Below are 23,657 nucleotides of genomic sequence, written 5' to 3'. Positions count from 1 at the left end.
TGTTTCCAGGGGCGCTGATATCCCTGTGCGGCGGTGTCGGGTAAGGCCTTCACGTTCGCCCGATCTCACTTTGTGCGATTTCTTCTTGTGGGGCTATTTCAAATCGAAGGTATACACACCCTGACCTCAAAACCTTGAAGCTCTCAAGGACGCTGTTCACCACAAAATCACCACTATTCCCCTTGAAATGGCCAAACGAGTCATGCGACCATTCAGAAATCATCTCGAAGAGTATATTGGTAATGATGGCCACCACCTTATAGACATCATTTTTAAAACACAGTGAAAAAAATCTATTTTGCATACCCTTTCTTGTGTCATAATGAAATTTATTTTTATCTTGTAGCGTTTTTGTAGAATAAACGTTTGAAATGTGTTGGAAACCCTGTACCTTACAGGTTTTTTTTTTTATTTACTGAACTAAAGTTTGCGTCAGACAAACTTTTTAAGGATGTTTTCTCAATACCAAAATAAATCACTTCACCTTCAATGATATTGGCCTCCAGGAATAGATACTGCAGGCTCTCGTGGACCATGGGGATGGAGGTCAGATGGTTGTAGGACAGATCCATCTCAACAATGACAGACGTGTTGAAGACGGTGCTGGGCAGCCCGTCATTGGTCAGCTTGTTGTGGCTGAGGCAAAGATATTGCAGGTTCTTGAAGTTTATGAGGCAGTTGCCAGGGAGAGCTGTCAGTGAGTTGTTGGACAAATACAGCTGCTGGATGGATGGTGGTAAATAAGCAGGAAACTCAGTCAGGGAGTTATGGCTGAGATCAAGAAGAATGAGAGACTGCAGGCCTGAAAAACAATATAAGAAAGTTAAAACAGAGGTTGCTCTTTTTAAACATTTTAACCAAGCATTTATCCTGTCTTTTCCTCCAGCCTCAACTGCTTCTCTCAAAGGGAGGAGTGTGACCCACCAGGAGTCAGTGAGGCTAGAGGTCAGCATTGGGACTTTAAAGCTTTCTAGTGTGACAGATAATCTTCTTTAGCTTGATGTCAAAATTAACGCCTGCCTTTCCAGATGAAAAAAAATGAGGACAAATGCTCTGCCATCTCCTGGAGTGAAGCATGGCCTCAGGGACACATTTTTGAGTAATAACTTGGCAGATGGCGAGGCCACATTTACAAAAGTAAGCCCTCAGTGTGCACAGCCAGAGAAATCCTAAAAAGCTCCACACGGATGGGTTTAGTAAAAACAGAGTTTCTTATTTTTTATCCTGCACTTTGTAGCAGCGGATCCATCCGGGGACTGAACTGTTTTTCACCTTCTGCATGCTGTTTTGATACAGCCCTGCAAATCTAGATACCTCATCAAATCAAAATCCTCCAAGTGCCACTATGAAGCATTTGTGTCTTATATTTTGGAAAGGCTGCCTTTAACTTAGTGGAGCTGGAGTTAGCACTACTGCCTCAAAGTTACCAGAGTTTTAGGTTCAAGTCCTAGTCCGGTTACACTGTTGTGTGGAGTTTGGACCATTTTACCTCGGGCTTTCACATCTTTGAATCTAACATCCCAAAAATGTGCTGGCTAAGCTACCTCTTTGAGGAATTTTATAATATGACTGTAGAGATGACTGATCACTACATGAAATTTCTGCAGCTGTAATGAATTAGTGGGTGCAGCATGATGGTGCAGTGGTAAGCAGACTAGGGGTCACATCCCGAGTCCTCCCTGTGTAAAAGCTTGCATGTTCTCTCCATGTCTGTGAGGATTTCCTCTGTGTGCTCCGATTTTCTCCCAAAGTCTGATATTTGCAGGTTAGGTGAATTGGTGATGTTAAAGTAATAATAATAATAATAATTTTAATAATAATTTTTTGCATTTATATAGCACTTTTCTCACTACTCAAAGCGCTTAGCAATTGCAGGTTAAGGGCCTTGCTTAAGGGCCCAACAGAGCAGAGTCCATATTGGCATTTATGGGATTCGAACCGGCAACTTTCCGATCGCCAGCGCCGATCCCTAGCCTCAGAGCCACCACTCCGCCTGTGTGTTGTACTGTGTGTTTGGTGTATAGTTGTGTATGTCCTGGAATGGACTGGTGCCCTGTCCAAGGTTTGTTCCTGCCTATGCTTGCTGGGATAGGCTCCAGCACCACCACCGCCCACCCCGCCCCACGACCATGGTCTGCATTGAGCGGGTTAGAAAATATCATAACAATGAATTAGTGCACATGACAGGTCAAGTTCACTAATTTCTCTGTATTCTTACCAATGTATGCTGATTTTCTGATTTTTGTGTTTGATTAAGGCTGGGAGTTTATGTGCCTCCATACACTTAAGCATTGATTCTTGCAACTGTTTACCAATAAGAAATCTGCATGAATATCACTGGTCGAAATTAAGCTCTATTTTCTAAGTTAAATTAGAAGTAAAGGAATCCTCCACCTAAAAATGACATTTTTTAATATGTTACTTTCCCCACGTGGTTTGTTGTGGAGGTGGAGAAAAATGTCTAATCTCCTGTTTTCATACAGAACAGAGATAACAACTATTAAGAATGTAAATGAATTTATGTTGTGATCATTTAGTATGACTTTGGGTCCTCAAAGGCCTTCAGTGTTTTTTCCGTTGATAGGCCTGCTTCCAGTGTTGCTAATGTCATGGCCTCTTCAGTTTGGGACCCATGGGTCTTCATCTTCTTTCAGCTGTTCCTGTTAGGGGTTGCCACAGCAGATCATCTTCTTCCATATCTTTCTGTCCTCTGCATCTTGTTCTGTTACACCCATCACCTGCATGTCCTCTCTCACCACATCCATAAACCTTCTCTTAGGCCTTCCTCTTACCTGGCAGCTCTATCCTTAGCATCCTTCTCCCAATATACTCAGCATCTCTCCTCTGCACATGTCCAAACCAACACAATCTCGGCTCTCTGACTTTGTCTCCCAACAGTCCAATGTGCTCATTTCTAATCCAATCCATCCTCGTCGCACCCAAGGTAAATCTTAGCATCTTTAACTCTGCCACCTCCAGCTCTGTCTCCTGCTTTCTGGTCAGTGCCACTGTCTCCAACCCATATAACATAGCTGGTCTCACTACCATCCTGTAGACCTTCCTGTAGACCTTCCCTTTCACTCTTGCTGATATCCGTCTGTCACAAATTACTCCTGACACTCTTCTCCACCCATTCCACCCTGCCTGCTCTCTCTCTTTCACTTCTCTTCCACAATCCCCATTACTCTGTACTGTTCATCCCAAGTATTTAAACTCATCCACCTTCGCCAACTCTACTCCTTGCATCCTCATATCCTTGTACATATCTTGTACAACTCTTCCATACTTCTCTGACATTCCCGACTTCCTCATACAATACCACAACTCCTCTCGAGGCACCCTGTCATATGCTTTCTCCAAGTCCACAAAGACACAATGCAACTCCTTCTGGCCTTCTCTATACTTCTCCATCAACACCCTCAGAGCAAACATTGCATCTGTGGTGCTCTTTCTTGGCATGAAACCATACTGCTGCTCACATGAGTAGTTGACACAATAGGATAAAAGGATGGCTGTGTTTGAAAATCCTTATCCGATCTGTGGATACCAAATTTCTGAAATATTCAAAATTCATCTTTGTACTCTTTTCTCACGTGTCCTTTCTGTTTTGGCCATCTTGTTCTCTCAATCACAATTATCGTCTCTTGTGTTGGGCTTCAGTTTTGTTTCACTTTATAATTTTTTTTGTTTTGTTTTTTACATGCATCTCACAGTTTTTGCTCAAACATTTATTTGCCAGTTCGTTGACAAAACATTTGTGCTTTATTGATTTTTTTTTTGTTTTATTGTTTTTCATGCTTTTGTGTATTTTCTGTGATGTTGGTAACCATGTATCATTCATATAAATGTAGTGACATTTCTTCTGCTTTGTGGGTGGAGCTCCAGGAGGCGGAGCCACCCTGATATCAACACTCCTGACCCCTCCCTCTGTATATTTAACCGGAGCAGGAAAAGCTCAGAAGTAGGAGAACATTGTGAAGGAGTTGTGAGTATTTCTCTTTTCCTTGCGTTTTCTGGTTTTCTTGAAATATTTTGCTTCTGCCACTGGTTTTCTCTTTTGAGTTGTGGATTTAGACTTATTTACTTAGGATTGCCTTTTAGGTAACTAATTTTTGTCTATTTTTGCTCTTTACAGCATTTTGCTTGTATATTTTTATATTAAATCCTTTAGACTTTTGGGTTGCCTTTTTGTACACAAACAATGCAATACAATACAATTTATTTTTGTATAGCCCAAAATCACACAAGGAGTGCTGCAATGGGTTTAACAGGCCCTGCCTTTTGACAGCCCCCGAGCCTTGACTCTCTTAAGAAGACGAGGAAAGTGTTCATGATCATCTTTCCTCTTTTGGGGCTTCTTTTATATTTTTGGAGCATGTCTAATTATTTTACAAGATCACCTTGTTTGGGGTCCACTAGGCCAGAAACCTGCAGCTAACAATATTGAGGTTGCATTTGTGGTGAGTCTCTGTGGGCAGGCTGTTTAGGTTATGGCGTTTTTGCGTGCATTCAGGAGACCTCACACCCATTTTGGTAAGTTTGGATAACAACGCTGAAGGCAATTTGTGTCTATGAAGTTACAAACAATATCAAAAACATCTATTAAAAAAATCTTGCTTTACTTGTGATGCATAATCCTCATGTCAAGTTATCAAGTCGTATGCTCACCACGTCCCAGACATAGGTATGTTTGTTAAAATATTGTTAAACAAACAACTTTCTGTCCAATGCTGTTGTGTATGAAAATGTAATGTGCTCAAAGATGACCAAACATTTGAACTGACGACCGGTCTGCCCCCTCACTCACTGATGAAGAGTAGTGATATGTGGAACCAGAAAGTGTCGATTGACATAAAGTTTTGCAAATCTGGAACTAAAATTAATTTTGCAGACGATTTCACAAGTGCAAAACTGCAAAATGAGTTTTTTGGAGGTTTAAAGTTTTTTGGGGGTTGGAAAACAAAGCTCCCTAAGGTTTCTTTCACTCTTCTATGTATATTTATTTTCTTTTCTTCAGCTGTTAAGCATGCCATTCGTATTCCACTGGTCACATCAATTCAATTTATGCATCTCATGCACGTGTAGTGCATTTTTTAAAAATGTGATATGCAGCATATTTTTCACATAAGGACACACTAAAGCACACCGTTGTGGACATTGTTGGATCTTTTGCTTGTTAAAACTTATCACTATGTCACTGCTGTCTACTCCACCAGGTACCTAGCCACCGCTTTATCCTAGTTCAGGATATGCGCACTTCCAGTAGATATCTTTATTTAAATAGTAACTGACAGGAAGGCACATGCAGAATTAATAAATAAAAACTTTTCCAGACAGGAACTACAGTAAATGGCATTCTTCTTGTGTAATTGGTATGGATTTCATTGGAAGCAAATTGCAATTTGTTTCTCAAATATTTTTGTGAAGGAAAAAAAACATTAAGTTTTGCTGCAATTCATTTTTGACAAAATCATTTTGCTCATAACTAATCACAAGACCAGCCCAGAAGGAACTTATTTGAAGGTTAATATTGCAATTCACATGATATCAACAGTGCAAGCTTTATGAAAAACAGAGTGAAAATATTAACTTGAAAAGAATACACTTCGGACTTGTGGATATTTGAGATGCTTCAACAAGCAGATGTTCACAGCCTGCTTCTAAATTACCCCAAAATACTTCAAGTGTGGCTATGAATAGAAATGAAACGGAGACGGGTCCACAATTCAAACGTTTCGGCACATTCAACTTTCCTTCATGAGACTGTTTTCTAGACCAGGCTTATTTAACTATATTTATTTCAGTAAAAATACATTAATTTTTGATGTTGTGAGCGTATGTCTAGACGAGTTGACATGTGGATGCCTATTCCATTAGAAACTTTGTTATGTTCATTCTGCATGGAAATGTGAGATTAAAAGTTTTTCTCAGCCATCACTATAAACTACCTGTGGTAAGTAGTATGTAATGTTAATTTAAGTTTTGGTGTAATATTATTTAAGCAATAGCTTGCACATCTGAAAAGACACTGGGGAGTGTTCTGTGTTTGGTTACTATTAAGAAACTTTTTTCTCTTTACTGGTTAACATTTAAAGTTGTTTGTGTTATTTGTAATTGGAAAGAGTTGTGAGTCTGAAGATCTGGATACTGTGCCTGTTTAGACTTGAGCACTGATTTTTCTATCTAGTGTTAGGTGTGTGATTATTTATACATGACTAGTAGGACTACACAAAGGAGAGTGGGATATAGAGGATGCATGGGAACGTGAGCATTTGTCTGCTTCCTTCACAGTTCCTAACCGTAACCCTTCCTAACCCTAACCCTAACCCAACCAAGATGACAATCCTGCTAACTCTGCCAACCTCAACACATCTTCTGACAATCCCATGTTACAAGGATATCTACAGGGATTGTACAGGGATGAAGAAGTGTCCCTAATGACTAGGAGAGGAGGTCACTCAATGACAGTGGTGTCTTAGTGTTCCTACAGTTATAGCCAATGTGTTTTAAATGAGAATTTTCCTCTGTGGGCCGCCAATCCTTTTCTGTGTTTATATTTTCTAACCTACGTAGCTTTATAAAAAGGCTTATTTTTAGGTCTTAGTCCAAGATTTCACTTTGTGGCGGCTCTTGGCCAAGCACAGCTCATGCGATGTATGCTGATGTCAGTCTCTGGTTATCTATAAAAGTCGGTTTCTGTTTTTTTTTTTTTTGCAGAGATGGATGGGGTGTATGCCAAATTGATTTGCAGATTTGATTTAATTTGAGCGTTGGCCTGGAACAGATAACTGGATTCTGTATCTGCTGATGCTTTTTTTAAAAATCTGTTTAGCACCAAGAACTGTGTTTTGCACTTAAACTGAGGTCTGCCTTCTCTGCCTAGACAGCACTTGTTATGAATAAATTGTTTATTTAATTTTTTACATTTTATTCTTCAGCTTTTTGCTAGGCTGAACACTCATTTTGCCTATTTTTAGCCCCTTTTTCTGAATCTGATATCGGTTTGTTTTGATTGGAGCTTTGCTTCTGGTTTTGTTAAATTATCTGGGGTGTTTTTTACACTATTTTGGTTATTTTTCATTGTGGCCATTTTGTTTTCCCATCGTTAGAACTACATGTTTAGGGGCGTGTCCTCAGAGGTTATAACCTTAGGTTGTTGACAAAATGGGTTTAAAAGTTCATCAAAGGAAACACTTCCTATCCAAGGTTGCGGATCCCAAAACACTTTTTGTCGCTTGTTCTCATGATTCTTTAAAAATTTTTCTCATGCTTGATGTTTGATGTTGGATTTCTCTGCAAAAAATGGATACACAGAAACTGGAAAAAGGATTAGTTTTGGTTTTATTTAGCAAAAAATCTACCAAATAGTTAGGAAAAATCTTAAATGCTAATGTAAGAGCCAGTCTTAGAAAGTTAAAGTTTTGATTTAAACTCATATTAATGTTTGCTTAATTTGAATAGAATATAGTCATATAGTCATAGTTAATGGTATAGTCTTTCCCCCTTATAAGTTTGTCAGAGATAGAACTTTCTTGCTATAACTGAGATACAGTGTGATATTTGTGTCAGTTGTGTTTAGAACTGGTCCCAAAGCTCAGGAACTTGAAAGGCCCATATTCAACTCAGAGATGGGATAGGTATACAGTTTTCTGACCGTTTAGAAATGGTTCAGAAACATTAAATGATTAGTAACGATTTGAAATGTAATAAGATTTAAGCTTTGAACAGAACTTTTCTTAACAGGAATTTTTCTTTTTTTTGCTATTTTAATTTTCTTTTTTTGTGTGAAGTGTTTTACTTTGAATTTTAACTAAAACTTTTATAAAACGAAGATATTTTTTATGTGGAATTATTTTGGCGCGTCAGGCTTTTGTTGAATCCCATTTTTAAGTTAGAGCTGCTGAACTTTGACAATTTTGGAAAAACGCAGCTACAGCTAATTTATTCACAAGTCAATAAATCTTACAATAAGGAAAACTTAATTTAATGGCTTGATATGAAAAATTTCAGTTACTTACACTTCATTTTTTGCAGCAAATTAGCTTTAGTAAGGATACAGTACACTTTCCAGTTTTCGTCTGTTTCTTCGCTTAGTCTCTTCTCCAGTTATACTTAAAATATTCTTGCTAATTTTCACAAGCCTAATAGTACTGAGAACTAATTTGTGTGTGTGGTTAACAATGGGAATGGGAATGTGCAATAACAACTGGCTTCCGTAACTGGATAGCATTAAGAACTGGTTTGTGTTTTGCTAGACTTGACAACTACTCTGTGTCTGGTTAGAACGACAAACTGATTTATATGTGTTTAACACTAGGAATTGGTTTGTGTCTGATTAGTACTTATAATGGAGGTCCATGTCTTGATATTATAGACAACTTCTTCCTATGCCTGAATACTGCTGCAGTGGGAAGCATGCAGGCGTCATTGTAAAATTCAGAATCGATTACTTTGCCTGTTTACTGCTGAGAGCTGGTTTTTGAAAATGGTCTTTTTCTGGCTATAATTGGGCAATGTTTTTTGTGTCTGAGTGTAATTTGTTCTTGCTTATTCATTCTGGATAAAATTATACACTGGTCATTCTGTCTGGATAGAATTAAGGAATGTCTGGATATCTTTAGGCATTTTCTACTTTAGCTTTCTTATGAAGTGACAAACCATATAAACTCTCTATTTTCATTATTAACATGTTTACAGAATTGCTCATCTTTTTAATCATGACCAGATTTTATCAAGAACATTACAAAGGCATGGCCACAAGCTTAAAGTCATCACTCCTCTCACAGCATGTCAGAGTCAGCAATCCACCAATGTGAACATTGGGAGAACATGAAAACTTTGCTGAGGAAGCATCCAGACCCTTGGAGTCAAAAGGGGGCCCATCTTCTGTGAGTTGACTGTGATTTGGTGCTACAATTTATCAAACTGCAGGGTATCATTAGAGACCATGTTAAGTTACTCTATTATACTCTACTATTAATGGTGGACTGCACGATAACATGCAGTGAATACACTTGACTTATAGTTTTCATCCTCTTTCTCTGTATGTTTAGCATTCGTTTGCTCAGAAGTTGATGCACTTGTTGAGCAGCCTGCTTTTCGCGTTAAAACTGATTAAGTCAGTGTTTGTGTTGCAATTACTTAATACATTTTCCTTAATTTTTCACTTAAGCTGGCACTTAAGTTTTCAATCTGCCTCAAAAGAATGATTTAAGATATGAAGAGGTAGGGGAAGTGATGGCGAAGTTGGGAGGGAATGAGAACAGCGCCCGTACACATGCGCCGTACGGCCGCCCTGCTGATCGCTGCTGAGAGTTGATTCAACAATAAAATAAAATAAAAAGAGTAATAACCTTAGAGGTTAATCATCACTCTCAAAGCAGACAGTAGAGGTCACAAATTTCAGGTCAATAGCTCAAATGCTTTGAAAGCTACAGGTGATTTAAAATCAGCCACGGTAGCGTATATATAAGAAGATAGGTAAATGACGCACAAACATTAGAAAGTGTTTGTTTGCACAGAGAACCATAGACACATGGAATAAGCTACAAAGTAGTGTGGTGGATAGTTGGACCTTAGGGATTTTTAAAACTAGATTTGATGATTTTTTAGAAGAATTAAGTGGATATGATATGCAAGCTTTGTTAGACTGAATGGATTGTTCTTGTCTAGATTGTTTTAATGTTATAATGTTCTATTTAACAGACAGATTTAAATAGTGAAATAATGAATACTTTCTTCCTTCCCTGATCCCCCAGTTTTGTTTATTTATTTATTTTTTTTGCTATTTTTCCCAGAGCTAGACGTGCACATCAGATAGAAAGAAGAAAGTCAAAAAATTGCACTTCAACGCTGCTTCACTCCAATTGGCTTCTTACGGTTTAACTCATACGGTAGTTTGTGGCTGTCACTACATTGTATGCAATGCAACACAATACAATTTATTTTTGTATAGCCCAAAATCACAGAAGAATAGCCGCAATGGTCTTTAACAGGCCCTGCATTTTAACAGCCCCCCAGCCTTGACTCTCTAAGAAGACAAAGAAAAACTCCCAAAACAAACCCTAGTAGGGAAAAAAATGGAAGAATCCTCAAGAAAGGCAGTTCAAAGTGAGACCCCTTTCCAGGTAGGTTGGGTGTGCAGCGGGTGTCAAAAAGAAGGGGGTAAATATTGTATGAGGTATGTACTGTATACAGACATTTAAATAAAGCTAATTAATACATAGCAACACCTTTACACATTAGCAGGGATGCATGCTTAGGGACAGCTTTGCACATAACAATGACAACTGGGAAGTTAAGGAGGGTATAGAATTGCATCTCCATTGTTGGAGTTTTTAAAATATTAGTATAGTAGTGATATAAAAAAATACGGCTTGGGCTTGGTGATGTATGATTGAGTTCAATTGTAAAGCATTTCACATTATAAATAATTATAAATGAATTTTAAAGAAGTTGGGACAGTGCATGTTGTAAGTGTCTTCCTGGCTTTTCATTTGGTGGTCTCTTTACAGACCACTCAATGCACTGATTTGGTTGCTGTGGATTTGCAGAGGTGAGTTTTTCATTATTATGCAGGCTTAGTAAATATGAATTTTAATTAGATGTGGTCTTTACTTATATGTAGGTTTTGCTGCAGTGTTAGTGCAAGCTACCTTTTGAGATGCTGGGCAGTCATTTATATTAGGTCTGGCTATCAGCTTCTTTTCTGCACTTTAAGATTTTTGTTATCCTTTGGCTTGCCAGCACTGGAACTGTACCCAGCAGACGACTGCAATTTGATGCTTATTTTTTTTGCTGGCTGGCCTGTTCTGCAACACATTTAAAACTGTCAACAAGGAAATCGTTTTCTAGAGATCAGTTTTACAGCATTAATTCTTTGGCTTGTCTGGGCCCGAGAAGTGTGTTCCCATTGCTTGATTTAGGACCTAATTTTTGTAATACAGTATTAAGAAATTGGACTGCTGACCTTTAAAATCGGCCTCGCCAATGACCTTCAGCTGGTTTCTGTGGAGAAGCAACAATGTGAGGTTTTTGAGGTTGTCCAGCACCCCCGGTCCAATCTTGTTAATTCTGTTGTATGCCAGTCTAAGTTGTTTCAGACCGCTGGGCAGAGGGGATGGAATCTCTGTTAAGTTGTTGTAGTTCATGAAGAGGTTCTCTAGGTGGTGCAGCCCCTTCAGGGAGGCATTGTCGATCTGGGAGCTGGTCAAAACATTGTGGTCCAAAATGAGCCAACGGACAAGTGTGGTGTTTTCAAACATTCTCCTCGGCAGAGCTGCAATGCTGTTTCCCTGCAGGAAAAGGTACTGTGACTTTGGAGACAAGGATGTGGGGACATAAAACAAGCCTCTGTTGTCACAGAACATTGCAGACGGCCATTGTATGGGACAGTCACACTCAAGAGGGCAGCCCTGCCTATTTAGAACACGATACCAGCTGGAGTCCACCCTACCCCGTAGAGTCAACACACTGGGCTCTCCTAATAGCCGGTTGATCTGGACGGGCATCCCTCCATAATCAAAGTCAGCATAGGCAGCCCTGCAAGTACTTGTTGTAACCACAAGAATGAGGGCGAGAACGTGATGTGTACTCATGATGGGCCTGCAAAGAGAAAAACTTGAGTGAAATGGAGAACAGTTTGTTTCTCTAAAAATCACACATCTCTAAAAAAAGCAACACAACTATTTTTAATGTTAATAATAAACATTATTTTTGGCATCTCATATCTTCAGAACTTGAGGCACATGACACATTTATGAGATGGACAGGATTTGCCAAATCTGTCTGCTCTACGACAAATCCTAGCGATTAAGGATATCAGATCATCCACCAGCCCACCCATCCATTTCCCTAAGCAGCTTTATATTACTTACAGAGCACACTCACTCATGCGCTCTCCCACACTCATTCTCATTTAAAGTCACAAATTGACTTCTACTGCTTGTACTTGGGAGTTGGAGGAAAAGAAAGTTAATACGTTTTATGACATTCACAAACGAGGTGAATTTCAGTACAGGCTGCATTCCAATAACACAACTACACCAATAACTTTGACTGGCGTCAGTTTAATGAAATGTGAATGATTTATTTTTGATAGAAATTTTATGTTCTTCAAGTAATCTCTCTATTATAAAAAAAAATCTTGGACGGCTTGGAAGGAGACGAGATGCGATTTTCTCGGAGACACTTTAACATCCTGCAAGACAAGGCAGTGAGACAAAAGGATAGCTGCTGTACAGGCTTTTAAATGTTCAAAGCGCCACACAAGATGCAGATCACGCAGCACAGCAGCAGCAGCAGCAAGCCAACAGCAGATCGAGCACAGAGGAGGTAAAAAAAAATGTATTTGTTTCCCATTGTGTCACCGTTTAAGAGGGGGTTTCGGAGGAGCGACTGCATCTCCTTGGGGTGCATTCAGCTCCCCACTTCATAACACGAGCAGCAGAGATGCGAAGTGGCTGGTGCATAGTGCGCCCTGGGAGGGGGTGGGCAAGCAAAGCAAGTAGGGGGAAGCCCCCTAGTTCCATCTATCCATTACCCAACCCACTATATCCTAACTACAGGGTCACGGGGGTCTGCTGGAACCAATCCCAGCAAGGCAGGAAACAAATCCCGGGCAGGGCACCAGCCCACTGCAGGGCTCACACAAACACACACACCAAGCACACAATAGGGACAATTTAGGATCGCAACCTGCATGTTTTTGGACTGTGGGAGGAAACTGGAACACCTGGAGGAAACCCACGCAGCCATGGGGAGAACATGCAAACTCCACACAGGGAGGACCCAGAAAGTGAACCCAGGTCTCCTTACTGCAAGGCAGCAGCACTACCACTGTGCCACCGTGCCGCCCAGCCCCCTAGTTAATTTGATAAAAAAACTATATAACCCAGATTTTTTCGTCGTATTTCTGAAGTCTTTTTGCTGTCATACACACAAGATTGAGAGTGACGCAGAAAAACTAACCCAGTTTCCATTTTCCTTCTTCTAATGCAAAACTGACCCCCAGACGGTCACAAGCAACTTCAGTAACAGCACACTGATGGATAAGAACATAAATTTGATTGGCATTGGCAAGGGATGTTAATTTTCCATTGGATGACTTTTTCAAACTTGAGAACCAGAAAAAAATCCCCTAACACAGACACAGAACATGCAAATGGTGGATGGGCACTCTGTCCAGGGTTGGTTGTTGCTGTGCACCCAATAACAAGATGTTTATGGTCTGTCTCAAGCAACAATGTAGTCCAGCATGAAATTCTACATTTGTCACAAACCCACACTGGTGCCAATATCTTTTTCACAATTTAAGTGTAATGTTGTTCTGATGGAGACCAAAATCTTCACACAAATGCTTTCCCAGATTAAAATTTGCCTTTCTCCTTAATTAAAATGCAATGTATCCCACCTACTATGCTACATTTGACCTGATTTTCTCTTCTGGCGCTGTCAGGAATGACATGGCTTGATTCACATTTGCCAGCCTGTATCTGAACCAAATCCAGATTTGAAAAATCACATCTGGGCCAAATCCAGAATAAATACAGTCTGCTGATTGCAGTGCACTTACAGCATGTCGCATATGGGCTGAGTTTGTTTTAGAATAAGCAGTTCTTGATAGTTTGCAGCACATTTACGGCAATGTCGTATTTGAGACTAGTCTCAGTTAGAAGCTGACTTGTTAGTGGTTCAGTTAGCACTTCGTATTGCACTCAGTCAAGAATAGACCTTGCCTAAATAACCACCCAGTCAAATACACTCAGGCCACATCTGGGCAGAGGTATAGAGACCCTAACTGCCGACATTCCCCACCGTCTCAACATGACTAGATGATATAGTTCCTTGTGGGAACCACTCTTCATTATTCATCAGTTAAATAACAACTAATGTTAATATTAACTACAGTATATACTAAAACAGATCTGGAGGTCTCCAGCCCCCTGAAACAGATTGCAACATACATTCCCTTTGTTAGCTGAGTCTTCTTGCTCTCAGCTGCTTCCGATCAGCTCCTCCATCTTTACCAGGAGTGAGTGCTGTGCAGCTTGTAAACCTGACTGACCCATTACCATGTGTTCATCCCTGAAGCACTTTTGGACTTGGCCGAAAATTCAAGAAGTATCAGACGATTGTTACTATCAAGTATACGATAATACTGGCGGTGGGGGATAATGCCAGATGGGCCCACACCTTTACCAGCCTCAGTATGATCCCTTCCTTTTGCCATTTACTTCTCTGTGTCATATTCTAATTATATGGCCTGGACGCGGCTGTAGCACTCTCCCCAAACCCAAACTATATTAAGTTTTAGAGATACTACATTGAAGCCTGCATCACTTCATTTAGACAGAATTTAGACACAACAGTGTGCTTATGGTTTTACTTCCGTAGACACAAAAGAAAAAGTTAGTTTAGATGAAATAATGGTTGCAGCATTTTGTCTACTCTAGGCAAAGCTGTAAATGGCTCTCGACAAAGACACACACACCCACCCTGCTAATCTTGCGATTTTTTTGATGAATTCTGATTTTTTTTGACTGATTGGCATTTATGTCATAGAATGTAGGATTATTGTTATTTTACTCTTGGAAATAGCATAAACTCAGTATGTAACAAAATGCTTGCACATTTTTATATGAGCTGTATTTGTCTTTCCACACTTGTCTATGACTAGCCATTCCCCGCGGCTCCACCTGTGTAGTAGTGAAACAGGAGAAACTTTAAAAATCAATAAACAAACAGGTATCGCTAGCTAAATGGATGCAAGGTACGCTCCAACACGTGGCCAGAGGTACAGCGATTCAAACGGAGGCAGCATTGTGAGTGAGGAGGGCTCTGCCCAGCTCCCCAATCCTGACATCATGCTTCCCCCTTCCCTAGGCCCGTAGCCTCTGTTTAGGATTAGCACAAATAAATCACTCCTGCAAGCGAACTATGATTCTTAACGCAATGAAAGAAGTTGCAAAATTATCCGGAATGTTCAAGAAAATTATAGAAAAAAACCCGATCTAAATCCGTTAAGTAGTTCTCTTGTGAAAAGTGGACAGACATACAGACAGACGTTTATATAGAGAGATTTAACCTTGTCTTTGGTGGGAAAGTGCAAAACCGACCCCTAGACAGGCAAACATAAATTCAATAACAGAACACTAATGGATATGAATGTGAATTTGATAGGTAGTGACAAGGAGGTAAACTTGACATTGGATATCTTTTTCTCGATGAATATTTTCTGAAGACGTAAAGAACACAACATATCCAGGGCCTGTTTAACCAGATACAATAGATGAGTAAATGTCATTTTGTCTTTGTTTTAGATATTTTTCACTTTATGCATGGTAACTTTTTTCTAGCGAATTATTATTGTGAGTATTTCACATCTACATTTTGAATATGTTAACATTTACTAAATAGACGCTAATTGTTTTGTGTCTATAGTTATAACTGACTATGTGAAAATGTTATTAGTTAATGACTTGATGGAATCAGGATGATTCTGAGAAGAAGTGGATAACAGGCAGATTCCCAACTATATGTATTTCCACAGCTCAGAGCCTCCACCATGGAGCTCCAAAGTTGATGGAGTTGATGGCAATCAAATCTAGCTGTAGACCTCCAGGGCTCTGAATGGTTACACTGTGGTTAAGATTAGGGTTGTGGGAGGGTTATCTGATTCAACTAATGAAGACTGTCCATTAAGTCAACTCCAGGTACTTGGAGCTCCACAGTGGAGACTCCAGGCCACATAGTCATCAGACTCCAGATTCTGGTGATGTGACGGCCCAAATGCTCAGCTGCCACATCCGACCCGACTGACTTGGCCAGAGCTGTGCAGCCTTCCCTAGGGGATTCAGGTCAATTGCTACAGACCTGGTGCAATTCTGGAATGAAGTATAAAAAATTAGTGGGCAGATTCTGGGGTGATACAGACCGCTTGACTGAAGGATCGGTTGCAATTTCTGTTCCAAATGGCCTTGGGCCAGTGCTGGGCAGTCAATCCAAATGGACTTGGACTAAATATTACTGCCACATCTGGGCCGACTGATTAGGATCTGGCTCGGAGATGTCTGCCCAGATGAGGCCCACGTATATTTTGCTAGCTGGATATGGTTTGAATTCCTGGTTAACAGAGTCTGCTTCTGTTTCTGTTGGAGACACTGTCTCTGAGGTGGTGCTACCTAATAAGCAACATAAGTGGCCTCTAGCATATTAATCATTCAAAAGTTTCATTTTGAGTAATCTGCAATCTCCCAAATTCTGTTGCAGTGTTGCCAAATGTCAATGATGTCATGAAAATGAGCGTAGCCATCAGGAGCAGTGAATTGGAAAAAGGAAAGCAAAAGGGTTTAAGATTTTTTCCATTTTTAATGGTAAATTTATTTAATTTGTTTTGGCTTGTAATTGGAGAATAAAGTTGAACTGAGAAACATTGGTTCTGAATTGCTCTGGATAGGGAATACTTCTCTTTTCAGGGGGCTGTTTCACAAGAAGGTAATAACCGTGTTCAATTATTAGTGTTACATTGCCAATTATTGAACACTTTATCCAGCAAGTGATTTATGTTATTTACAGAAATGTTACTTGCATAGTATCTGTTTCTTGAAGTTAGTTTCTACTTGTCTGTTTTTTCACCTGTATTATTATCATTCTTTAATTTAATATTATTTATTGTATCAGTATGCTGCTGCTGAAGAATGTGAATTTCCCATTGGGATTAATAAAGTATCTATCTATCTATCTATCTATCTATCTATCTATCTATCTATCTATCTATCTATCTATCTATCTATCTATCTATCTATCTATCTATCTATCTATCTATCTATCTATCTATCTATCTATCTATCTATCTATCTATCTATCTATCTACTTGTGCAATAGTAATGTTGTATGTCTGCATTCTTGCAGGACCCAATGTGATTCCCAAACAAGAATACACAGTTTGTAGTAAATAGCAGTGAAATTCTGTGCTGCAGAGGCTCCACCCACAGGGCTTCTTCCTAAAACACCCGTCCCCAATTCCTCCAGTCCATGCATTTTATTCTGTTGTCAGGGTATCAGGGTGTGAGCAAAAGATACTGAACAACAGACTTGACGCTGAGACAAAATAAACAGATAAAATTCAGGAACTCAATAGCACAAGGTATCTGAAGCTTAATAATTAATTTATACATTTTTATGAGCACTGCAACAGTGGAGGCAGATGGACAGACACACACACATGTAGGCCATGACAGCTACTGAGCTCCACATGTTTGAGAAGTGCCTCTGTCTGCTACGATATCTTTTTGTCATTTTAATTATTGCGTCACTGTATGACATAACAACAGCAAATAGAGTTTAGATTAGCATTGTGGTCTGTGGATATTCAACGTGTTAAAACACCATGGCTGTTTTGTTTTGGCATATTTGCATTTCCAGTTAGACAGTGATGCTACATTTCTTTAGTAATTTGTTTATACATGTAGTCAGAAGGTGGATGTTGTGGGACCTCATCTCTACATCTACTTGGCAGATTTGTTGATTGGTGCGTTGTGAGTTTTAGCATCTCCTGTGGCTCTTTGTTATCAGCTCTCTTAATGGCAGTCCTGTTAACTGGGTGTGACACACTATTTACTTCAAAGGTATATTTTGCAGTTCATATTTTCATAAACATACCTGCTTTTCTTTCAAGCTTACATCAACTCTTACATTGTCATTGTAACGCTGAACAGCAGAGAGCACACACAGCATCTACGACAACATATTGTTCAAGTTTCACATTTCGTCCATTGATGTTGTTGAATACCAATGTATAATCTGATGTAAAAGAAATGTTTTTACCTTTCATAAGGTTATGTTTATTTTTATAACATACTATACACTGTGTTCCCTGCACATTAGGCACACGTTTACATGTCTAATAGGGCTTTTTTAGAATTTCTTTCAACCGTAGATGGTTCATCATAAACAGAAGCTTGCTCTCTGTCAGACCAGGTTAACGAGAGCACCTCTGATTTTTGCAGTTCAAAATCACTGCCCCTACTATGAGCACCACCTTCATGAGACTTTGGATTGGTTTAGGAATGTGACACTCAGTGAGCTGTCTAATTGTTCCCACCCACTTTTAAGCACAATTCACTCATGGTTGGCTCCAGACGTATAAATTGTACGCTTGCCTTCGGAGAGACTAATACGTCTGTGACAGCAATGGTGACATTTAACAACTCAGAGGGAGTGGAGGTGATTTGCATGAAAAGACACAAGGATTTTTAACAGTTAGCTTCCCCATATTTTGCATGGCAGTATAGTGTGTAAACAGTACTGATAATGTGGTTGTTAAGTTAGTTAGTAACTGTTTTAATGAACCTTCCTAGAGGGCACTTTTAAAACATCGGGATCTAGCGCACAGCCAAGAGATGAAACTTACTGTGAGTTAACATGGACCAAGCTCTACATTTTTTACACACACCATATGCAGGTCTTTTCAGTCATACTGGTGATTAATTTAGACTTCAAACACCTTAGATACTTCATTAAAAAATACTTTGAGAAATCATGCTAAATATCCTGTGCTCATTGAAAATAGGATTGTATCATTCAATCGATGTATTAGAAGACAGTCTATATAGAATAGGCAGAAGGGTTTCAGATCTAGTAAAGTGAGAATATTTAATATTCAGCAAATACATTAAAAATAGTCACCATTGATTTTGCACCTAACTGTTGTCAAACATGTGCGCATGGGAGAATCTGGAGTCTCAAATAGTGAGGTTTTTCAGCCGAACCAGAGGTTGGTGCTGTCATCTGGTCCTTTCTTCTTTTGTCCCTCTGCAGTCCAGCCGAAGACTATGACTCTCAGTGTCTTCACTACCGGTCCACCCATTGATGACACCACTTCTGGCCCCATGTGATGACATCACTTCCAGTACCCAAAATCCATCTACTTGCCACATGAGTTCTTGTTCTGGCATCCCTGACTCCACCTTTTCCTGTCTTCCACCATATTTATAACCCTGTTTCATCTTCTGTCTTGAACTCATGTTTTTCACTTTGACTGCCTTTTTTTTTAAGTATATAGGGTGGCCATCCCCAAAACTTTTTTCTGTCTGCTGCCTATTTTACTAAACTGTTTATCCTGGGCATATATCACTAACAGAACTCTCTGTTCTGTCACCACCTTTTTAGTCCCTGTGTCTGCCCAGTTGCATTTCTAACTTTCTTTTCTCTCTGTTATTTTGCCATATTGTCCATATGATGAGTCGTTTTAGAGGACTGTGGCAGTGTGCAAGGTTCAATTAAAAACAGTGCATTTCAGGTCCTGGCAGGCATAAGTGTATGTGGTAGCGTGAATGAGCGACTGTGGACTGTTGATGGGGAAACTGGCTGGATCTGCATTCACATGCAGATGTGCACGGCTCAGTCAGTTTCATTGTCAGCGCTCTGGGATTTGCTAATAAGAGAAAATAAAAAGGAGCCTAAATACATTGAAGCAGGAAAACGAGGAAAGGAAACTGAAAGTTTAAGGAAAGAAAAAAACCAGGAGTGTATGCCAGCAAGGTAGAGCAGAAGCAGGTTCTCAGTGGCCCCATGAGAGAGCAAGGGGAACAGTCACCCAGGGGTGGATTGTTACGTATTGAACACCATGGAGAAGTGGGGGACAATAGAGATCTACTAGTTGATGTAAAGGCATATGGAAAATGCAGAGCATTTTGATGAACATAGAAAGATGGTGTTCAGGACGAGAGAGACTGCAGCTCTCTGTGTATCCGCTGGCATATTATTTAAAGTTGCATATTAATTTTATTCTGTTTAGTTATTGTGCATTTTGGGTGATTCCCAAAGAGGCAGGGCCACCTGTTCATCACAGATGAGACACAGCTCCCAGCCCTCTAAAGGCTGATGGGTAATGCAGTCCCTTACCATTCATTGAATGTGCTTAGTCGTTTGGTGAGTTCTCTTTTTGGTTACTATTAGTCTTAGAATCTCCACATTTTTTGACATTTTCTGCCTCTGTTTTTAGGATTTCCTTTTTTATTTTATTTATTGGGACTTGTTTACGAAGAATTACCTTTCAGGCAATTTCTTTTTGTCTCCTTTTTTGCTTTTTCAGCACTTTGTTATTTATATAATTTTTCTGTTTTCTTGTTAATAAATCTTCAGTTTTTTTAAAGATTGTTTGTGGACTTGTTGCTACCCCCAGCCAGACTTTTTATGGCTCACTCGCTGGAGAGACATGCTTTGAGCTTTTGAGACTCTTAGCTATTCCTTTTTAAATTTAAAATCCTGCCCTCAATCTGGAGGCCTACTGAGGCCCTGTTTTCCTTGAGCCAGGCTTGCCTTAGAGAGAGACCTTTTGCTGTTTTGAGGAGCCAGAGAATTCATAATAGTTCTGCACCCTTTTTCTAGCTAATTTGGTTTTGTTCGACTTTTCTGATTTCCAAGCTATATCCTTGTCTCCTGACTATATTTATCCCGTTCCCTTTACAAAGTCATATTGTTCAAAATGGCATAAAAATGAGAGATTTTCAGGTTTAGATGGACAGAAATAACAGGGAACCTCATGAAGAGTGATGTCTTACATAACTAGATCTCAAGATATGAGTCAAGCAGTATATCATATGTGGCGTTTTTCTCATGCTGTACAAAAACAACTAAAGTGATTTCAAAGCATTTATAAGTAATTCTTTGGAGCCCAAAAAATAAAACAGATATACAGGTATCAAAGATCAAAACATAACACAGACTGTTCTGCCTCTCAGAATAGCTGTTTGATGTTCAAATGAATATTAATATAACCTTATGAATATTTATGTACATAGTTGTAAGGAAGCGGAAATAGAATTACAGGAAGTCAGTAGTTAGACAGCATGTTTCACGATTAGTCAGTGTTAGTTCCATCGAAGCAAAGCCTGTAAGTATTAGTTTAAGTTAATTTGGTAAGTATAGAGCAAAGTTATATTGTTTATTTAAATCAGTAATTATTTGTATTTTACTTCTTTTCAGTTTCACTCTAACTTCATTAAATCGAATTAAAATTGGAGCAAAGCGCTATCTCCTGACTCTATTAAACGTTTGTGAAGTAGAGTTTGGCTGCTGTTTAGTTTCTGGTTCAAACACCAAGGACGAGAACAGAACACAGACATTTACTACATTCATCCCTGCCCTTGGCCCACAGCAAATGAGAGAAGATGGATAGAATGTGAAACCACACTAGAAGTGATCCTCTCATATTTGATTTGTTTATAGTTTTTTCTTATTCTGTTTATTGCAAGGCATGGCAGAAATGTCAAACTTATTCTACATGGACACCGTTGTGCCAATCATTTTGTCAATCTTATTCATAGTTCATTATACCATATAGTATTCATTAAATATCACAAGCATTAGATTAATATGCCTGGTGAATTATAATTAATACTGAATGATCCACAAACCTTTGCTAGCACAGTATTTGTCCCTGAGAAAAGAAATTGGGTGACAAAGGTATGAAGCAATCTTGAACAAACTATTAAAAGAGTTTTCAATACAATTTCAGTTTCAGTTTATTCTTATTACACACACTTCCACTAATTACAAATAAAACATGAAACATGTTTTACTAAAACAGCAACAAGTGAGAAGTATACACAAAATATTCATACTCACATGTCTTAACAATATTTAATAAATCAGCACAATGAGAAATTAGAATAACTTACAATGTCTGTTATCTATCAAAAAACTTTACCGAACTGAACGGTCTCCTGTTACATCGGTGATTGATCATTTTACTGGTGTGCTACTGGCCAGCTTCAGCTAATCAGACTTCAGTGAGGAACACAGGCAGTAGCACATTAACCTTTTTAATTTTATGACTAATTTGCCCCACCCATTTTTGAGCCACTCCCACTTTATGATCCCCATCAGTCAGGTAACTAAAGACAGCACTCTAATGAACCACAGGTGTGTGGGTTACTGGCCAGTTGCCCACCAACAGCTCCCATTTGTGCCAACTTAAGCATGCACAGAGCCTAATCTTTTGACAAGCCTTTCGTTTTCTAATCAGTGATATGCACACTTCATTCAAGTCACTTTAGTTGTTTGTAATGCTGTTTAATTTTTAATTACCACATACAGTGTTATAGAAATATTTTTTTACTAAGTTTGGTTGCTTATTTTTAATTAATGTTTGCAAAAAAAAAAATTAAGGTGACCTACCTGCGTATTTTTTTAAAACTTAGAGAAACAACAAGGAGACGCCTGGTCGCTGGCAGGCTGGAGTCTGGAAGGAGAGCTGCCTGCTTGTTTTATTTTTTCTCCATTGAGCCTTTCACAGGAGTTTGTTGAAAGGTGCTGGCTGCTGAGACCTGAGCAAATGTTTACCCAGAGAAAGTTTCATATCCTGCCATAGCCAATACTCCAGGAGGTTGGTGCTGTGGATTGGAGTGTGCTATTTCCTCCCTTTCAACCAAACATTTGTTTCAAATTTTTAAGTGAACTGAAAAAAGAGGGAAATGTAACTATATGTAAGAGTATTGTTTTATTTATGGGCATTTTACTGTTGCGATGCTATCTCTCTATAAGTCTCCTCCTCCTCCTCGTGGTACGTTTATCAAACTGGAATGTTACAGTTGCTTTCTGTTGTCACTGATATTATAATGCAGGCAGTGTGGTCCTGCAGTACTGCAAGTCACTGGAATGTTGTCATGAGCTGTGGTGTTTTTGGCATGGAATTTTTTTGTGGGTCTTTTTCAGAATTTTCCTAAATGAGTGCAGACTTCTCTAATGGAAACAGTAACTACTCTAATAATGTATGTCCTTCTTTTGCTAATGACTAGTAAAATATACAAGTTCACACAAATTTCATGTCACAAAACATCCATCAGACAATGGGAGGCTAGTGCCTGATCCGTATCGACTGGCATTGAATCATTGTGATATCCTCTGACATAGTCATCATGTGACAAAATACAGCCATGGAGATTTAAATACAGTAAAACCTTGATTATCTGTCAGGAGTCGGGACCGAGGCTGAGACGGATAAGAGAACAGCTGCTTTAAAAATGATATACCGTAAGTTAGTTTAGATAATAGTCGTATTTATTTACAAAATAAAACTATATTAACTCTTTTAGGGCGGATGTTGACTTTTGTCAGGCACAAGGAGTTGAGGGCGAATGTTGACTAAAGTTAATATCTAGGGACAGAGGATGATAAAAGCTGTAAATGTTGATAAAATTCACCGTTACGTTATGGGTAGACCCTCTTTGAAAGGAGGACTGTTAGACTCGGTGACTTGACATCAGATCCCTACGTGTGCTTGAGTAGCATAAACAATGTCTAGAATGGCAGCGACACCAGGCAAGAGTGCAAAGTGAACGCGCAAGGCAAAATACTCTATGCGTATTATTTATTTATTTATTTATTTATTTATTGCGTTGTTGAATCTGACTCTCACTTCTCAAACTTCAATTTTGATGCAAGTAATCTGGAAATTGAAACTGAAAGTCTGGTACCTGCATCATCTGAACATGCAGCTATGGCAACATTCATCTGGGAGGGCTACACAGACATCGATATCCGTGGAAGGCAAGCTGGCTACTAGTGGACACTACAGATTACCTGCCACTCGACTACTTCAAGCTGTTTTTATCCAGAAAATGCCTTTTATCTTATAAGTGATGAGACAAACA

At 39.2% G+C, this 23,657-nt stretch overlaps 1 protein-coding gene across 1 annotated transcript in view; it reads right to left on the bottom strand.

Annotated features, from left to right (window-relative positions):
- zgc:113307 (uncharacterized protein LOC553753 homolog) overlaps positions 1-22,531 on the bottom strand; it is a 32,269-nt gene extending 9,738 nt beyond the window's left edge. The window contains exons 1-3 of the mRNA XM_028796669.2: positions 22,183-22,531; positions 10,970-11,604; positions 485-802 (exon numbers count right to left, since the gene is read on the bottom strand). Coding sequence (XP_028652502.2) covers positions 485-802; positions 10,970-11,597 — 946 coding nt within the window. The 5' untranslated portion in view covers positions 11,598-11,604; positions 22,183-22,531. The remainder of the gene's footprint in view (positions 1-484; positions 803-10,969; positions 11,605-22,182) is intronic.
- Positions 22,532-23,657: the final 1,126 nt, after the last annotated feature.

The sequence above is a fragment of the Erpetoichthys calabaricus genome, chromosome 3 (genome assembly GCF_900747795.2).
Source record: "Erpetoichthys calabaricus chromosome 3, fErpCal1.3, whole genome shotgun sequence".
Classification (NCBI taxonomy): domain Eukaryota; kingdom Metazoa; phylum Chordata; class Cladistia; order Polypteriformes; family Polypteridae; genus Erpetoichthys; species Erpetoichthys calabaricus.
Note: the sequence above shows the minus strand (reverse complement) of the source record. Positions and strands in the feature narration are given on the sequence as shown.